The 20,393-nt window shown below is 36.1% G+C and overlaps 1 protein-coding gene across 4 annotated transcripts in view; it reads left to right on the forward strand.

Annotated features, from left to right (window-relative positions):
* The window catches only part of SPPL3 (SIGNAL PEPTIDE PEPTIDASE-LIKE 3), a 303,499-nt gene that overhangs the window by 40,692 nt on the left and 242,414 nt on the right, over positions 1-20,393 (forward strand). For 3 of the 4 annotated variants that reach the window (XM_089446401.1, XM_089446402.1, XM_089446399.1), the window contains exons 3-4: positions 5,002-5,113; positions 5,433-5,558. In XM_089446401.1, coding sequence (XP_089302527.1) covers positions 5,002-5,113; positions 5,433-5,558 — 238 coding nt within the window. The remainder of the gene's footprint in view (positions 1-5,001; positions 5,114-5,432; positions 5,559-20,393) is intronic. The other variant, XM_089446400.1, reaches the window with a different exon arrangement.

Consider the following 20,393-nt stretch of genomic DNA (forward strand, 5'->3'; position numbering starts at 1 on the left):
CCATTTTTGATCCATTTATTCATAAGGGAATCCATCTTTTGATCCCTTTATTCATAACGGACACATCAAAGCATTGTAATCATCTCAGGAGTTAGGAGAGTCTTCTAAGCACCCCCCCTACCTAGTGGGGATCTCTTGTGGTTGTATTTCTCTTTTGTGGTGTGATTTCTCTTGGACTAAAATTAACCTTAGAGTAGCTTAAACACAACCATTAGTTTAGTTTAATTTTTATTTCACTAGTTCTGTATAATTTCATTAGAATAGCCTCAATTTTTCAGATTAGCTTAATTTCATTTTGTTATACTAATCCCATTTCACTTCATTTGATTAGAGTTTGATTTTGCTCTTAGTTTAGATTTCAGTTCTTGTTCTTAGATTAATTTCAATTTTTTGCAAAGTAACGAACCCCATCAAAGTCTTTGGGCTCATGCCATTGCTAGCTTGCCTTGATCCTTGCACGTGATCATTAAGAGTTTGTTGGTTGACTTAGTCTAATAGGGAAAACTGCTTCTATATCTACTTATTGTGAGATTGGGGGAAATTGGTAAACGTTTGACTTGCAAAATCAGGCTAGGGGCTTGTTACCCCTAGTGTTGGATGGCCTTTGCTAGCGCTGGCTTGTGAAATCAGAGGAGTAATTGAAGCTAGCTTCCTCAAGTTTAATCTCCTTGCAACTTTCCTTAACCCAACGAGGATAAGGCTGGAAGAGGAAACTCAGATTAGTTAGATTTACTTTATTTGCAATCACACTTCTCACAGTGTGCACTCATACGGATCACCACATATCCGTCAAATTAATTTAAACCCAAGTGAAACCTAATTTTAACTAAATCATACCAAGAACACTTCCCAGAATTTCCTTTACAACGTTCTTGTACTGGGTTATTTTTATTGCAACATTTATTTTTAAGCAACATTTACTTTTGGCATCTTATTTCCAGGTATCTACATTTTAAGCATTTACTTTTGAGCTTTCGACTTCCAAATATTTTTGTTTCAAGCAATTATCTTTTACTTTGAATCATTTACTTTCACAAGTACTTTTATTTGGCACCGGTCTCTATTTACTTCATCATTTGCTTAGGTGTCTTTTATTCCATTTGATTATCATTTGCTATTTCTCTTGCTTATGGAATGATTATGGTTACTTCATGTACTTGTGAAGTTATTTACATGCTTTAGAGTGACATGCTGTGATTTACTTTTAGATGGTTGACTGTGCTCTTGGTTAACTCATTCAACTCCTGGAATATTGTTTGCTTAACTTAGTTTAGTCAAGCTAGAGAAAGGCGAGGTTTTCCAATTCAATGAGGATATGTGAAAAACAGATTTTGTTGATGTTTCCATTCAATAAGTGAAGCAAAAAAAACAGAGTTTGTGTTTTTGCCAAAATGATTGAGCTAAGAGCTCCATTCAACCTCATTTATTGAGATTTCATTATTCTTTTGTCAAAATAATTCTTGTAAGTGGGGGAGAGGAGTACACAGCTGAAGAAAGACATACAACTTATTTAAAGCCATATTGCAGCCATGGAAAGGTTTTGAAGGAGGCTGAAGGGAAAACTAGACATTGGAAATTACCCCGGGTTTTGTTTCAAAATTCAGCCTCAAATGATCAGTGTTGATCAGGCTGGATTTGATGAAATGATAGGAATCTCAGTCCGAAGATTGGCATCTAACAGTGCTGATAAAATTGTGAATGGTGCAATTCTATTAACTGGTAGGCCTTCAGTTTTCCCTGGGTTTTGCTAGGATTCAAGCAGAGGTACAGAAAGCAAGGCCTCTAGGGTCTACAGTGAAGACTGGTGCTAAATCATGAGCTTACCAATGGTGCTATTTCTAATGATATTTTGGGCGAGGTTACCACTGGTGCTATTCCTAATGATATTTTGGGCTGTATTGAAGGCATTGATCAGGTGAACATAACAGCTATTATGATAGCATTTTATTAGCTTCAGTTGGTCCTATTCTTTGATAACAGATTTCCCCTTAAGAAATCAGATTTGGAAGGATGAATTTGAATTTATTAGCAGTGTGCTGATTGCTGTTCCTAAATGAAGACAAAAAAAAAACTGCAGTTAACTTCCTTTATTTTAATTTAACATACAAAACAAGGAAATGGCTACTTGAAACAAAATTGGTAAGAAGATGATTTTAGCAATAAAAAATCTTTTCTTTCATGGAAAAGGCTATAAAGCAGCAGTCTGACACCTCCGTCTTATCTGCAAGCTGAATGGGTCAAGACTGGACAAAGCAAACAGCTAAGGGATACACTTTTCATGGTGAAAAGGGAGACATTAAGAGTTAATTTGACCCATAAAAGAAAAAACCAGCTGTTGAGTAAAGCATGAAGTGTAAACAGTGAGAAAAGGTATTTTGGATGAGAAAAAGGCTAGTTAAAAAGGTGGAAACATCATTTGGCCATTGGTCATATTGGAAAAAGAAAGCTATCTGTGTACAGTGTTTTGGTCTTTCTTGTCTTTCTCTGTCTTTGAACAAGCAGGTTGACTAAGTCTTGAGGGAGGAAATAATTTTCTGTATAGGCATTTCAGAGCAGCGGTACAAGGGTTGCACAATTTTTCTTAGATGCTTTGTTAGCGACAGAGATCTCACTTTTCCATTTTCTAGCATCTCAGACCACTGTTCCCACCGCAAGTGAATGAATTCATGGCAGTCTGTCACCCAATACTCATTATTGTGCAACCAACTTCTTCGGTAATCTGTGATTTTATTCAATTATGTTTGATTTCGACTCTCTGAATGTATTGGAGGCCATTGAATAAACTTCTATGTAGTGTGTTGGTATATTGAAGTGCACTTGTTTTGAATTATTTCACTTGAGGTGCACATTAGTTTCTTGCATCACTTTCAATTTCATTGCTATCAATACTTTTATAAATCTGATTTCATCCCTTATGAATTTCATTTCAAGAATTACTTCACTCTTAATTGCTCATTGGAAAGTAAAAAATGAAACTTTGTTGTATGTCAATCAAATTAAAGTTTAACGCTTGAATATTGAGTGGATAACAACATATGTCATCTAGGGACACCTCCCTGAGACTGTAAAACACCAGTCCGAACAGAGAGATTTTCAATTGTGATAGGATTGATTGTCTAAAAGTGCCATGCAGGTTTGTGGACGCAGATTTGTGTGATAACATATTCTAACCCTCATTAGTTGTTAACATATTAGGTAGGCGAACATAATAATCATAGGATATCTTCTACCCCCTCTTTATCTCCCATCTATAAATCAAGGAGACTCATTTGAATGCTTATCTTCTTGTAAATTTGGATATCTTGTAATAAGAGGTTCCCTCCTCAATACTTGTTCTAGATGTTGAATTATTGTATCTGGTGTTTCTTATGCTTCTTTGGCTTTTGGGTACATAATAAGGAATACAACGAAGAGTATCCAAAAAGAATCTTATTGGAATATTGGGGAAAAATATTGGGAAATATCTAACAAAGGAGTAAGGTGATACATCTTTGGTCCTAATACAATATGAAAATCTTCGAGGAGCCATGAATGCCTCTGAACAAGCAATGCCAATGGCCACTGATTTTGTAATAGATAGGGCATCTAGAGCCAAAATATCCCCACTTACATAACCTACAAGCACAATGCTCCTTTTAGAGGCGTTGATGTATTTGTAAGTTGTAACTGATGGAAACAAAGAAAGTTGGATTAGAGAGCTTGTAGGAGTAATTGCAAGATGCTTCCTCTTAATGTGCTTGAGACACACATTGAGGGTTGTTTTTATTTATCACTTTATTGTAAACATGATGCTTGACTTGAATTAATAAATATGACAACCCCACTCTTTCATGGGTGAAAACATACGTACACACATTTGGGGGAAAGGAACCTTAGTAGGAGAAATATCACCATCCTCTCTTGAAGAACAAGTCAAGTCTGTGGTGGTACCAGAGGGGTATTAGGATACAAAGGTGGTTACCATTATAAATAAAGCCATCCTTGAAGTGAGATTGGTGGTGAAGTTCTGGAATGGGGGTCTTTTGGCTTGGTCCATGTGATTTTCAAGTAAGATTTATAGATCTTAGTTCTAATATCTCTCCTAATATTGATTTTAGTGAGCTAGACCAAATTAATGGAGAAGTCTATGATGGGAGCCTTTTCATTATCCAAGATTAAATGTTAAGTGGAGCGAAGAGGCTCTAGCATACAAAGTTACAAACAATTTACAACCCCTTGTCCTGCAAGCTGCATGTAGGATTGATGAGCTAGGTAAGGGTATCTATTATAGCGTGACTGATAGTGTGCCATGAATCGGATCTTGTGCAACATGGTTACAATATGGAAAATGATGGACATGAGGAGGGGGCAGGCATGGAACTCAACTATACTAGTGGACAAATTTTATAGTATATTCATAGTTGAAGATATGGTTTGGTTATGTGTTGCGTTTAAAGTAAAGAGGTTATGGTCGACGGGTTCTTGGTTTGATGGTTAAACAAGGGTGGTGATATTCTTCACACTAAGGTTCAAATCCCTGGTAACATGTTGCAACCCTTGTGGGTTTTCTCCTCAGGCAAGTAGGCTGTTTGAAAGTAGTTGGGGCTTTGGGCAAGTATTAGGGATACCCCTAGCTCCTGTCTTCTTAGTTGACATATTCTTCAGTGAATGTTGTAAGCGGGTTAAACTTAATTGTAATACTCCCACATGAGGGAAGGGCATGTGTGCCACATTCTGATAAGAGGGAGCTGTTTAAAAAACAATAAGAAATAGGTTATGTATAAGATGTTGAGTGTGGCCACATCGATGCTTTTTTCTGGCATTCTGAACTCCTTAAACTTTGTGGATGACATTGATAATCTGTGTTCAACTCAACCAGGAGATACTATGGACACTACATTAGCTGTTTAGATAACTGTGGTCTATATCTAACATATTGGTTTATTTAATTCATTCTTATCATGAAAATTTCATTACATTGAAGATATGTTACATCACGATTATTGTATATCTTCTATGCAGTTATCAGGATATGCTGCATTATCCAAACGGGGAAATTGCACTTTCACTACTAAAGCAAAGATTGCAGAAGCAGGGGGAGCAGTGGCATTACTTGTAATGAATGATAAAGAAGGTGAATCGTTTTTAACCAACTTATTTTATTCTCTGCAGTTTGAGTTTGAAAGATTTTTGTTGTGAACCAGAATTTATCGTTATTAGTTGAGGCAATTACTATATCTTTGGTTAGCTTCTATTTGTATCTATTGATTTTATGTATGATCATATTGTTTTTGAAGATGTTCTTATGCTTCTCAGTTATTCCAGGCATTGCGTTTATGGTCATAGTTGTTTGTCTTTTATTTATTTCCCCTTTTGTATTTAAACTTGCTAGTCAGTGGAGTGCTGATGTCATAGTGATAACATCTTAAATCGTTTTTCAAATTGTGTATTAGTAACAGACCTTTTTAAAATGGTGTGCTCCGAAAATGATACTTTCTTGGACATTAAGATTCCTGTTGTCATGATCCCCAAATCAGCAGGGGAGACTCTTCATGATCGCCTGTCCACTGGCCAAAAAGGTAAAGTTATTTTCTTTGTACAAAGCTTTTTGATTTTGCAAAGCTGTGTTTCTATAATATATTTTAAAAGTGTCTGAAAAAGATGAAAATGGCAAAATGCTGTTTTGAAGCACAGAGAGCAATACCCAAAATTTTGATGTTAATATTTTTCACAATTAATGTTCAGGAATATTTTTTTTAACAAGTAGTTTTGTAACAAGGGTTTTGGGATAAATTTTTTCTTGTCAATAACATAAATTCATACTTAAATCTGTACTGTAATTTATCGCTTGGCCATTCCATTTCCTTATATCTAGCTACATCATGGCGACATATATCTTTCATTTTTCTGTAGGATAGAATTTGTTGCTGGTTATCATATTACTTGCTTTTGAAATTAAAGATTTTGAAGGGACGTTCACTTGAACCTTCTAGATTTTATGCTAAACTCTTCATACTTAAACTGTTGATACCATTTTGGACTTTAAACGATAAATAGGGATGGTGAAATATCATTTTTGGGATTATCTGCATAGAGTAATTAATTATTCCGTGATCCATAGCCACACAGCTAACCAATCTTTTCATGATTTTGAATTGCCTACTTTGCCCTCATTGCAATGGGTGATGCTCATAGGGGTGAAGAGGCAGGGAGGTGAAAGATAAAAATTATTATTTATGATTCAAGGAGTCAATTGGCAAAATATACTTGCATTATTTTATTGGTGGTTTAGGTAGTTGCACTACTTAATCACTCCTAACTGCCAACACTGACACATTAACTTAATCAGTCACTCACTAGGACTCATAATATGTCACTAAGTATTACTCGTTCTAACCATAGGTGAAATAATCTCTGGTTAATCAAATTAATTCTGATTAATCCTGATCAACCATTAACATGATTATTTTGAAATAATCCCCACTTTTCTTTTTAGCACTACAAGCATGCCAAGATTGGGTGAGTTTTCCTGGTTATTTCTGATTATTTCCAATTTAAGCTTTTTGGCACCCTTGCCAATTAATTGCTGCTTATGATTATTTCATCTATGTTTCTAAAAGCCCCTAACACGAAATATAACCTTTTAATTTCTCCCTTGAATACGAAAATCCTTAACAACTTGACTCAATGATAAGAACATCAAACAAAATGTCTTCCTAATTAGCTTCTCTCCTCCACATTTCTGGAATCCTGTAAGTATGCTATCAAGTTGTCTCATCACCTTTTTAAAGTTAGGAAATTCCTAAATTCTTAAATTCCCGAGTTCCTGAGTTATTCAAAATTTTGAATTCTGGAATAACTGAAATTCACACGTTCCTTAACTACTTGGACAACTATCATGCCGACTTAAACCTTCTCTGATCCGCCCGTCTTCAAGATTTGACTAGTCAGAGCATGCATTCTTAGTCAGTTTTTGTTACCATTAGTTTTGCCTTTTCTGTTTCATTGGGTCAATATATTTGGGTTTTCCGTTTTACAGAGCAAATCAACTTTAACTTCTGAAAATGAAATGAAAAATACTGTATATATTTCTCCTGAGTTCATAAAAAATTACTGTGCATATATTTCTTCCCAGTGCCCCAAATCTTTACTTTTGGGAAAAGTTTACTGTTTGAATGCTTCTGAAAATAAAACCTTTGTCTTTGTTTCTGCAAATATCTCTGTCTATGATCAATAGCTTTGCTTTGTGTTTAGGGATTTGTCTTGACAAACAGGTTAGTCTGAGTTATGGATAAATTATGGACAAATAAGCATGTTGGATCTTTTTTAATTGTGAAAAACAATCATATTATTTTCAAGTCAAAAAAATTGTAAACTGATGTGTTTTTGTTTTCTACAAAAAATATCTGATAGAAAAAAATACATCTGTACACGAGTGTCCTTCTGAAGTCTTTGTTCTGGAAACAACATTTATAACTTTCTATGACCTCTCTGCTTGATTCAGCTTAAGCCCGCAAGTCACTGTGCATGGGATATATCCTCTTATAGATTACATTGTGGATTTATTTAACCATGTTGTGTGCTTGAGATTCCCATAGGTTTGGTCCCACCAGATTATTTATCCATTACACAATTTGGGGTCTAGAACTGATATGAACAATTATAAGATGATCGTGGTGGGACACGTTCTCCAGGCTCTATGCTACTGCTCTTCATTTGCGGCTATTAGAGGAGCTTGGGAGATGCCACTTGAGGATCAGAGCACAGGCAGGTTTTTGCCTTGGACAACAGAGTATTGACCATATTCTCACCATCAGACCCATCATTGGGGTGGAGAGACACTGGTCTTTTGTAACGAACAAGGTTTGTATACTCAGAGGAATGCTCTGATACCAATGTAACAAACAAAGTTCGTATACTCAGATTTTAAATACTCTAGAAGACTTGAAATATGAAGATCTCCATTGAAGATACAATAATATATAGTATATACTAAAATGTGTGAATGAGAATGATGATACAAATGAGAGTGAGGGCCTGCCTATATACCCTAGGCAGGTGCCTCTTGATGGAATGTCATGTTCCATTTAGACATGCCTCTTCAGTACTAATTACTAATTAACTAATCATTATTACAATTATCATAATTATTTATATTTATATTATTTATATATATATTTTATTCATAACATTGCCTTCCTCTTCAAAGCGTTTTGTCTTCAAAGCTTGCTGATGAAAAGGCTTGATCCCCTTGTCTATTTCAAATATCTCCTTGTCTTGGAACTGTCATCTTCATTGATACAAGTTGATATGATCTTTGGAGTGATATATAAAATTGTCGCATGGAGGAAGGATCTGACCATCATAAATTAATCTTCTGTGGAATCTTTCGATTACTGGAAACTCGTGATGAATTGTTATCACTGGATTGTTATCATTGAATTATTATCCTAAATGTAACATCTTGTAGTGTTTTTTTCTTTTTTGCATGAAAATGTCAAAAAATTAACTTAGTATTTAGGATGAAAGACCCTGGAGTTTCCATACAGGGTGAGCCCAAAAAATGTCATTATCATAAAAAAATAAGGTTTTCACGGTGAATTGCGAGATAAAAGTATAATCCCTAATACTTAGTTGTAGATTGTTTATGTTGTATTGTTTGTTACTTGTGTCAACAAAATTTGTTTCAATTATATTCGATTCAGGAATCACTAATTGGTTAGCACATTTAGGACTAACATAATTACTCTCTTCAGTAGGACTGATAGAGATTATAATATCTCTTCCTGCGAGTGATCCTTTGATTTTAAATAGTGTACTAACACATTTACTAAAGGTTTTAGGAAATCTTTCATTACTGGTCTCCATTTTTCTTTTTTCAGGATGAGCTTTAGGGTTTTTAAAAATATTCTTCCTTTATACTTTCAACAATATCCCTTATGACCTTAGAAATATAATAACTATTTCCTTTGATTTTATGAATAACTTCACAATATCTCCCTTGATAATCCTTAATACCTTTTTCAATTTTTTTTAACTAAATTCACTTTTCAAAAACACAATAAAATGTCCCTTTTTTTACATTACTCTATAAATTATTCTCTTTACTTAAAATAAACTCTTTTTAAATTTATATTTTCCTTGATAATTTTAACTTATTATTTTTTTAATAACTTTGAACTATCGCTTCAAAAGGTTATATAACTTTATTATATAATTTTTATATATCAATCATAGAAACTAGACCAAGGTCGAGAGGGTTGATCGTAGGAGAACACGACATGGTTTGCTGACTGGAAATAGGGAACAATGGTGACAAATGAATGCTTACCATGGATGTGAAGAGGAGGAAAACAACGGGGGATAAAACAAATGGAGGACAGGTTACGATGGTGGTTGGCACTGGTCGAGAGTGGCGCGATACCTGAAATGACGTGAGTCTGAACGTCGTGAGTCTTGGACAACAACAACTGTCAGTAGATATTGTTGCTATGTGGCTATTTGAACACAGGGGAGACAAAAATGAATACGGAGGCGTCGATAGTGAGGGACAACAAGGCAACAAAATAGGTGATGGTAGTTGGTCAACGAAGTAGTTGGGTTGCAATGGAAGTGAATGCGGACAAGACAGATGGAAACGACTTGAGGGCAAGACAGAGGATGAGGAGGGTACCACTCTGGCTGCCGGGCAATCGTGCGACCTAGGACAGTGGTTCGATGCAATGTCACATGGTTCAGGTTCGAAAATGATTAGGTTCGGCTTGAGTTCAATTTATTTTTGAGCTTCAGATGAGGTTTGCCATTAGGTTAGTCTATATATATATATATATAAAATGAATTATAGGATAATATAGTAAGAAATCAACATTAGTAAACATAAAAAATGTTATCGCGGACATGGAAATTACAAGGATAAATTACAGGCTTGAGTTGTGACATGAGGTTATGAGTTTTGATCTATGGACTTGGTAAATGGCTATGAGGTTTGATGAGGTTTGTTGAACCTCATTTTTTTTTAAAGTTTGCCAAAATTCGAAGCTCAAGGATAAAGTTCGCCAAACTTTGTGACATAGGTCCGGTGGCTATTACATGCGACGATTATTATTATTATTTTTGTAATTTTTTATATAATTTTTTTCGACATTATTTTTCAACTATTTTTTTAATATGCTCTTTTTTTTCATTTTTTGTTTAAATTCATCTTTTTTTAAATCTCTTTTTTTTTAATATTTTTTTTTGACTTTATATATATATATATATATTAATAATTTCTTTTTAAAAATATTATATATATATATTTTCCTTTTTACGGCCAAAGGCCTAAATGATGGAATTGGCGAAATGGAAAAACTCCAACTCTTGCAGCAAAATGCTTCAACGACAACAAAGTTGACGAATTTTAGCGACCAAAGACCAGATCAGACTGGCTCTATGCAACGATTGAGCGACCAGAGGATTGAACAATTCTGATACCAATGTAACGAACAAGGTTTGTATACTCGGGAGGAATGCTTTGATACCAATGTAATGAACACAATTCGTATACTCAGAAGTTAAATACTCTAGAAGGTTTGGAATATGAAGATCTCCATTGAAGATACAAGAATATATATTAAAATGTATGAATGAGAATGATGATACAAATGAGAGTGAGGGCTTGCTTATATAACCTAGGCCGGTGCCTCTTCATGGAAGGTCATGTTCCATTTAGACATGCCTCTTAAGTACTAATTACTAATTAACTAATCATTATTACAATTATCATCATTATTTATATTCATATTATTTATATATATATTTTATTCATAACATCTTTGAAATTCTTTCGCTGCTTTGTAGAATTTTGGATTGTGTTTGACTTAGTTTTGAGGGAGGCACTTTTTTGGTGGCTTTGAGACATTGGAATATTGGAGATCCTCATCATTATGATCATGCCTTTATGAGTATGTCCTTGGCTGACTTAGCGCAAGACATATAATTTGATTTTATTTGAAGCACTGTTGGGTTGAAACAGAGATGCCCACTCTGCTTGAGTTTGTTTGGGATTTATATCGATAAGACATAGTCCTTTATGTAGGAGCATGTTCAACTCAGGGATGGTTGTTTTCTTCATTAAGTCTTGATCTTATTACTCCTTTTTGCAGATAGTGTGACCTTCTTGGCCTCTATCCCAAAGGGATTGCAGAGATAGATGGATAACCTAGCCAGATTTTGTGATTTTTGATAGTAGACAATCAACCTAGGTAAAACGAAGGTGATGATATTCAATGACTTGAATAATGTCGCGATAGACTTTCATTTCCTTTTTTGGGGCTATTGCATATAATTATTTTAGAGTCTAGTTTCCAAGTCCTAGTTTTATCCGAGGCATATTTAATCATGCTAGGGTACATCCTCAAAGTGGGCTTAAGTCATCCTCCTGGATACCCTCTATTGTGATACAATCCATGATCTAAGACCTTGAAAGAAGTGTAACAACCTCCTCCAAGTAATGGGCTTTCTCTCCAAAGTGAATGACCCATCATAGATTCAAGAGAAGGTGCATAAAAACCAAGTAAAACATTCATATGTGGCACATGTGAATCCTCAAGGATCTTGTACATTTCATATGTGGCACATGTGAATCCTCAAGGATGTTGTCCCATCCAAAATAATCATAAAATATCTCATGTGTGGTCTCCAAGTTGCAACTAATCCTCACCAAGAGTGCCAATGGTCACGTCCACAAGAGTAAGGGGTCAAACCAACTACCATATTGTGAATCTACATGAAATGAAGTAAACATCACAATGAAAGAGGGGATGACCCCATCCAACAAAGTAAAAAATACTAGAACGTGCTGCGTGCCTCAACATGTGTGCCATATGGCGCTCCATCTGATTAAGCCTTAATAACCATGATGAACATATCCAAGTGCGAAAAGTAGCCAAATATGCTAAATCATTGCATGTGCAAGTTGAAAATTGTTGGAAAATGTAACTAGGTTTGGTCTTCATAATGTCTAATGTAATCATGATTTTATGTAAAGAGAAAAAAAGAAAAAGATTTATTATTATTATTTTGTAGCATGGATTTCATGCTCAAGATCATTTTATTTATTGGTCAAGCACCCATTGAGTGCTTCTAGGTCTTTGTCAAAAGTCAAAGAAGTTAATGAGTCATTGTAATACGTAAAGGACCCTATTGAGTCAAAGAAATTTATGTAAGTCAATTTGAGTCATAAAGACCCTCCAAGATTAAGTCGGCCTAGCCATCAAGTTGGCCTACAAGGAAGGACAAGTCGGCCTCATGATGACAGTTCAAACTCCAAGGGAAGCTTATATATAAGAGGTACTCGATCTCGTTTGAAGACAACCAAAAACATTCGATCAAGCAAAGAAAGAAGTTCGATCTCAAGGGAAAAGAAGTCAAAAGGAGCAATTGAAGGTCAAAGAAGAGAACCCAAATTTTTAAAGACTGTTTTTGGGTCTCCATCTCCCACACGTGCGAAGAACTAGGGCATCATTGTAGTCAGCCTAGGAGGACGAAGTTTGGTATCAACAAGATCAAGTTTGCAGGCCGAAAACCTAAGGAAAGGAGACCAAGCCAAGCGAAGGAGAGAAGGTCCCTATTTCTACCCTAAACCACTCACACGCGCGAAAATCAGCGGTTGCAGGAAGGACGAAATTGCAAACCTGTAATAGAAGCCAAAAATCTGAAGTAAGGGTCGAAAATCTGAAGTGTTGAAGCAGTTTGACTGGCATTGATTTTGTGGAAGAGAAGTTCTTCAAGAAGAGGTTTGATTTGGTCTTGGAGGGGTCTTGGTCAAGGGTCTTAGGTCTTGGAATTCGTCATTTTGAAGATTCTATATGAAGAGAAGAATTCTTGTGGGTTTTCCTCTCAAGAGAAGAGGGTTTGGCCCTGGCTAGCAACCTATATTTTGTGTCCTCTTGTCTCTTTGATCTTATAGTTTGGTAGTTGTTTGATGATAAAGGAACACAATAATAATCAAGTAAAGAAGAAGCTAACTATAAGTACATCAAGTTAAGTTAAAGAACATCACAAGCATTTATTGAAGTAAGAGAAATCACCCTAATCTAGCTGCCCTTGATTTCTCAACAAGAATGGGGTCAAAAAGAGGTCAAACCATCATTAAACCACAATAATCATCCCCACATACGTGCATTGGTGAGCATTCTATCAAGGGTAACAATATATGCCATCACAACATGGAATATATGCTAAATAGAACAATGAAGTCTCCATCCTTGGAAACCATGATAAAACCTCTAAAACATGTTGGAATAATGTGGAAGTGAAGATCATGCTAGGCACTCTAGCCCCATACATCACTACAACACTAAAATATACAATAATTTTGGTGCTCAACAATAGTCAATGATTGAAATCCTGCTAAGGCTCTAGGGGTATAAGCAAATCACTCCGCACTAACAACTCTTCACTAGACATCACACAACGAGTAATGCCATAATGGTAATGCTAGGGAAAGTGTCCATGTCCATAAACTAGCCCCTACATTTGTCATGCACTCTAGCCCCATACATCACTACAACACTAAAAGATACAATAATTTTGGTGCTCAACAATAGTCAATGATTGAAATCCTGCTAAGGCTCTAGGGGTATAAGCAAATCACTCCGCACTAACAACTCTTCACTAGACATCACACAACGAGTAATGCCATAATGGTAATGCTAGGGAAAGTGTCCATGTCCATAAACTAGCCCCTACATTTGTCAATTGATAATTTAATGCCACTAAGAAATATTTCTCTTGTGCCATTAAATTGTGACAAAAATAATGGGTGGAACCTCATGTAATATGAGGGGGTAACAAATAGGAATGAAACCCTTTTCTTCGCTAACAACATAGTTTTCTACACTTGTGATTTTGTAATAGCTGCTAAGGTTAGGGATAGGGTTTATGAATGCAGCAACTCTTAATTAGGGTTAGGGTTTTGAATCCTACGAAAGCTTCTTGAGATTTCACATGCGACTAGATTTGTGTGAGTAATGAGAGTTAATGTGGCATCCACTTGTTTTTTTGTTGGTCACATTGACAAATCAACTTCCAAAAGGCACATTCTTCTCATGGAGACTTTGTTTTTGGTCCACAACATCTCGTTTTGAAGCTATTGAAATGTACTACCACATAGAGCAATTTGCTAGGTTGATGCTACCATTTTTCAATCCCTAAAATTGAATTTTTGGGCCTTGTATGGATAGTTTTCAATTTTGGCATTGCTTGGTGGGTTTCAAGATTGGTCCTAAAAATGGCACCTGTAACTCCACAACTTTGATTCTTCACTCCAAAAAGTACCAAAAATGATGACAAATTATATAGTGATTCATTTCAAATTATACCTTCCCATTTTAGGGTAACAATATATGTCATCACAACATGGAATATATGCTAAATAGAACAATGAAGTCTCCATCCTTGGAAACCATGATAAAACCTCTAAAACATGTTGGAATAATGTGAAAGTGAAGATCATGCTAGGCACTCTAGCTCCATACATCACCACAACACTAAAAGATACAATAATTTTGGTGCTCAACAATAATCAATGATTGAAATCTTGCTAAGGCTCTAGGGGTATAAGCAAATCACTTTGCACTAACAACTCTTCTCTAGACATCACACAACGAGTAATACCATAATAGTAATGCTAGGGAAAGTGTCCATGTCCATAAAATAGCCCCTACATTTGTCAATTGATAATTTAATGCCACCGAGAAATATTTCTCTTGTGCCATTGAATCATGACAAAAATAATGGGTGGAACCTCATGTAATATGAGGGGGTAACAAATAGGAATGAAACCCTTTTCTTCCCTAACAACATAGTTTTCTACACTTGTGATTTTGTAATAGTTGCTAAGGTTAGGGATAGGGTTTTTGAATGCGGCAACTCTTAATTAGGGTTAGGGTTTTGAATCCTACGAAAGCTTCTTGAGATTTCACATGTGACTAGCTTTGTGTGAGTAATGAGAGTTAATGTGGCATCCACTTGTTTTTTTGGTGGTCACATTGACAAATCAACTTCCAAAAGGCACATTTTTCTCATGGAGACTTTGTTTTTGGTCCACAACATCTCGTTTTGAAGCTATTGACATGTACTACCACATAGAGCAATTTGCTAGGTTGATGCTACCATTTTTCAATCCCCAAAATTGAATTTTTGGGCCTCGTATGGATAGTTTTCAATTTTGGCATTGCTTGGTGGGTTTCAAGGTTGGTCCTAAAAATGGACCCTATAACTCCACAACTTTGACTCTTCACTCCAAAAAGTACCAAAAATGATGACAAATTATATAGTGATTCATTGTAGAGTATACCTTCCCATTTTAGGAGGATTTTGGTCCAAATGCACAAAATGAGATGAGGAAGATTTTTTTTTTTCAATTGTCTCCTTAGAGTACCACTTGGCCTTGTTGAAAAGTGTAACTAGGTTCGGTCTTCATAATGACATGTAATTGTGATTTTCGTAAATGATTAAAAGAAGAAAATAAAATTATTATTGTAATGCTTGCTTCATGGGTTTCATGAGCAAGAGATTTTATTTTTAGATGGCTCCCATTGAGAGCCTTTAGGATTTTGCATAAAAGTCAAAGAGTCAATGTCATGTATGAAGAGCGCTTCTTGGGCATGTTACAAATGTATTTAAGTCTATAGGATTGTCTAATTTTCCTCCAGGACAAGCACGTGTTTCTCATCTTCAAGTCGACTTCAAAATGAAATGAAAAAACTCATGTCGGTTCACCTTATGAAGAGACACCTATTCGGATTTATAAGTCGGCTTATTTATGGGACAAACTACTATATATATGAGCGTAGGGTCTTCAGTTTTCCATAGAAAAATTCGAACATCTCTCTAAGATTTCGAGTGAACAGTGGCAGCGAAAAAGTTTGGAAGTCTCTATGCGATTTTTGGCTGGACAGAGGTAGTAATCAAGGTCGGATATCTCTGAATTCGGGTGGCCTAGTGTAGAAATAAGTTCAAACATCTCTGTGGTTCATATAGGAGATTCTAGTGACAAGAAAAGAAGTCAAATTCAGATGTCAAGTTGCAGAAGAATCACAAGGGACAACGAGTATCCTTTTGGGCTAAACAGGAGTTCAGATTCATGAGAAAAGGTCTCGGTGCTACAACAGTTCGAACAAGGATATATATAACACAATTCGGTGCTAGAGTAGACTACAGTTCGGTGATCCAAGAAGGCTACAATTCGGTGTATTTTGCAGAGGTCACAAATGTGTAATAAGGTCTCGGTACTATTACATGAAGAGGGTCTCGAAGCAAAGGAGGTCGAAGTGGAAGAGGAGTCAAGAAGAAGGTTGACTGATAAGAGAACTTGTGTCTTGGTCTTGGAGTGGAAAATAGGTCAAGGGTCTTGTTCTTGGTATTTGTTAATTAGAATCTATATAAGAAGAATTTGTGCGGGTTTTCCTCTCAAAGAGTGAGAGGTTTTGGCCCTGGCTCATAGCCTACATTTTGTGTCTCTTGTCTATCTTGTTTATGCATTCATAGCTGTTTGATGAAGAAGAACATTAATAACTTACATAAAGAAGATCCTAATCTAAAGAAGTAAAAAGCACTCACAAGCAGTTACTAATTGAAGAGAAATCACCTAATAATGATGCCGTAGATTTCTCAACATGGTATCAGAGCTAAGGTGACTAAGTCAAGGAAGGGCTTCTGATCAAGGGACACTCAAGGATCGAATCTCGAGAAATACATCAGAGCAAGTTGAAGGATATGAAAGCAAAGTCAAGATCTACATCGAATCCTAGATCGAAGAAGAAGTCTACACTAGCAAAAGGTCTTGGGATCCTCTAGTCATCATCAGAAGACGACATGACCCTCATCAAGTTGACGAGATCTACAAAGCAAAATAGCTCGAAGTATAAACATCCAAAAGAAGCATTAGAAAGACAAAGATCACATCATCTTGGAGAAAGTTGAAACCCTAGACGCATTTATGGGATCTATACTCATTCACCACCGAGATATTGGAGTATCGTAAAGGCTAGTTATCCAAAGAAGGCTAAAGGCATTGTCATCATATTCAAAAGGCTACAAGGCAAGTGCCCTCTCATTGAAGCAAGGACCACTCCCTTATCCCTAAAGAAGATCATCTGAGGAAGCAACAATACATCTTTATCAACCACCATCGAAGGGATCAAGTTGAAGATTTCATCTTCACTTGTCAAGTACGTATCTTTTATTCTATAATCTAATATGGTAAAATGACTTCGTTTTGCAAGGAGATCTATAAGCTAGTTAGGTCATTGAACTTCCTTGCATGAAAAGGGAGGATACACATAGTCCTTAAAGAAAGTGAAGTCATTAATCATATCAATGGAAAAGTCTCCTTTAAATACAAGGAAAGGGATCAAAGGGCTCAAGGGGTTCTTATGAAACCAGTCAAAGGTCCCCTCATTCCCTATATAGGTGGATTGGAGACATCAAAAGAGATATATGATAAGCTGGTAGAACTTTTCGTCAATTAGAATCTCTATAAGAAGAATTTGTGCGGGTTTTCCTCAAAGAGTGGGAGGTTTTGGCGTTGGATCACAGTCTACATTCTGTGTCACTTGTCTATCTTGTTTATGCACTTGTAGTTGTTTGATGAAGAGGAACATTAATAACTTACATAAAGAAGATCCTAATCTAAAGAAGTAAAAAGCACTCACAAGCAGTTACTAATTGAAGAGAAATCACCTAATAATGATGCCCTAGATTTCTCAACATGGTATCAAAGTTAAGGTGACTAGGTCAAGTAAGGGCTTCTGATCAAGGGACACTCAAGGATCAAATCTCGAGAAAGACATCAGAGCAAGTTGAAGGATATCAAACCCAAGTCAAGATCTACATCGAACCCTAGATCAAAGAAGAAGCTTACATTAGCAAAAGGTCTTGGGATCCTCTAGTCATCATCAGAAGACCGCATGACCCTCATCAAGTTGAAGAGATCTACAAAGCAAGATAGGCCAAAGTATAAACATCCAAGAGAAGCACTAGAAAGACAAAGATCACATCATCTTGGAGAAAGTCGAAACCCTAGAAGCATTTATGGGATTTACACACATTCAGCACCGAGATATGGAGTATCGTAAAGGCTAGTTATCCAAAGAAGGCTAAAGGCATTGTCATCATCTTCAAAAGACTATAAGGCAAGTGCCCTCTCGTTGAAGCAAGGACCCATCCCTTATCCTTAAAGAAGATCATCCGAGGAAGCATCAAGACATCTTCATCAACCACCATCGAAGGAATCAAGTTGAGGATTTCATCTTCACTTGTCAAGTAAGTATCTTTTATTCTATAGTCTAATCTGGTAAAATGACTTCGTTTTGCAAGGAGATCTATAAGCTGGTTGGGTCATCGAACTTCCTTGCATGAAAAAGGAGGATAGACATAGTCCTCGAAGAAAGTGAAGTCATTAATCATATCAATGGAAAAGTCTCCTTTGAATACATGGAAAGGGATCAAAGGGCTCAAGGGATTCTTATGAAATAAGTAAAAGGTCCCTTCATTTCATATATAGGTGGATTGGAGACATCAAAAGAGATATATGATACGCTGGTAGAACTATTCTTTGAAGATGTGATAAGAAAGGTCATATCACTTGGATCTGATCTACACAAATTGAAGGTATAAAAGGATAAAGGGTTATCCTCATAAGATCTTAATTGCAAGATCTGGGATGAGATAATCTTCATTGTTCTAAATATAATGAACAAGGTAACACATGTCTGTGAGGATAAGAAAGATATTCCACTCAACAACTTGTGATTTCTATGCAAGATAGAAGAAGACAGGTTGAGGGAAAAAAGTATTTAGACATTTGTCGAAAGGAAAGAAGAACAGATTCAATACTTTGAGCATTGCAAGAAAGATTGTCCTAAGCTTAAGAAGGGAAATAACAAGAAAGATAGAGAAGAAGTTCGTTTCACTAAAGAAGTGGAGGAAGCTGAAAGAAGGAAGCCCAAGGAATATGTCAACCATTAGAAGTAAGAGCTTGTGACATCACCATAGGAAACATGAAAGATATCTGATAGTCAACTAGGAAGGATATAGCTCTTGGAAACCTCATTGGAATCTCAAGAAAGGGAAGAAGTCATCCAGAACAAGTCTCATCATACATCAAGTCAAAAGGTGACATCTGTTGGAAAAGGGATATACAAGATCCTCTAGATTCTTTGATGGAATCTTCATCAGAAGGTTCACCAATATAGAGAGGAAGCAAGTGTTTCATTAAGAACTCCAACTTCTGGAATTCATGGATGATGGTATGATGACATAAGAGATGAAGTAGATCAAGGGGTTGAAGCTCTTTTCAATCAATGAAGTTGCTGAAAGAATCCTAGATGACCTAAGGTAAATGAGGTATGTATGCTTGTATTTGATATTATTAAGTCATGTTGTATGGTTGTAGGTAACATGGATCACTGCTTTATCTTGAGAAGCATGATCAAAGGAAAGGAATCTCCTCCTATGAAAAGGATGCCGGAAGGCATGGGTTACACTAAATGAAATCAACATAATATGTCCTCATATGAAAATGAAGTGGTTAACAGTAAGTAGAGGAACTCAACCATGGAAGAAGGAATTCAACATTCGAGACCAAGAAGATTTGACTAGGAGATCTCCCGGAAAGATATGAAGACTCTGATGGAAGTTTGGAAAAGATGGAGACCCTTGACAATACATATCTTTAGGTGATGTGTCAACATGTACGTTGGATGCTGATGCCTACTAGAAGATGTCATGATGAAAGACCATCACAAAGGTAATTATGATTTAAGTGCTCATTTCTTATTTGTGAACTCATATCTGGATGGGCTTATGCAGGTCTGCCAGAAGGAAGAACTGAGGATGTCTTTCCTGATAACCATGAAGAAGGATGTAAGATCCTTCTGAAGAAAATGGTATGAAGAAGGCAACATGACATGAAGCAAGGCCAAATGTAGACTGATGGAACGCTTTCTGATGAAAGGAGTGATGACATGACTACTCATGGATGAAAGTGATGGATGGTCTGTGCCCTATGTAAAAGTCCCAAAAGATGAAGACACTGTGACAAAGGAATTCATGACATCGAAGAAAGGAGTTCTTCAAGCAACTGAGGAGCTACTGTAGGTCCCTAATTAAGAGGGAGTCTGGAAACTAGTTTCTTACTTGCAAGAAACTTGAAAATTGCTAAGCCAAGAGGGAGCTTAGTTACATTCCTTCTATAGGAATGAGTACATTCCTTTATTGGAATAGATATGTCCTCCCTCATTGAGAGGGAGAGATAGACACATCATTCTTGTCTTCACTTGGGAAGACAAGAATAGAGGATTGGGTAATCATTTGGCATCCGATAGTCTTTAAAGATGAGATAGGTCATCCAAGATAAGAGGAGTCAT

This window comes from Pinus tabuliformis, chromosome X, assembly GCF_031772625.1.
Source record: "Pinus tabuliformis cultivar Carrire ecotype Pingquan chromosome X, CPIR1, whole genome shotgun sequence".
In the NCBI taxonomy this organism is placed as follows: Eukaryota; Viridiplantae; Streptophyta; class Pinopsida; order Pinales; family Pinaceae; genus Pinus; species Pinus tabuliformis.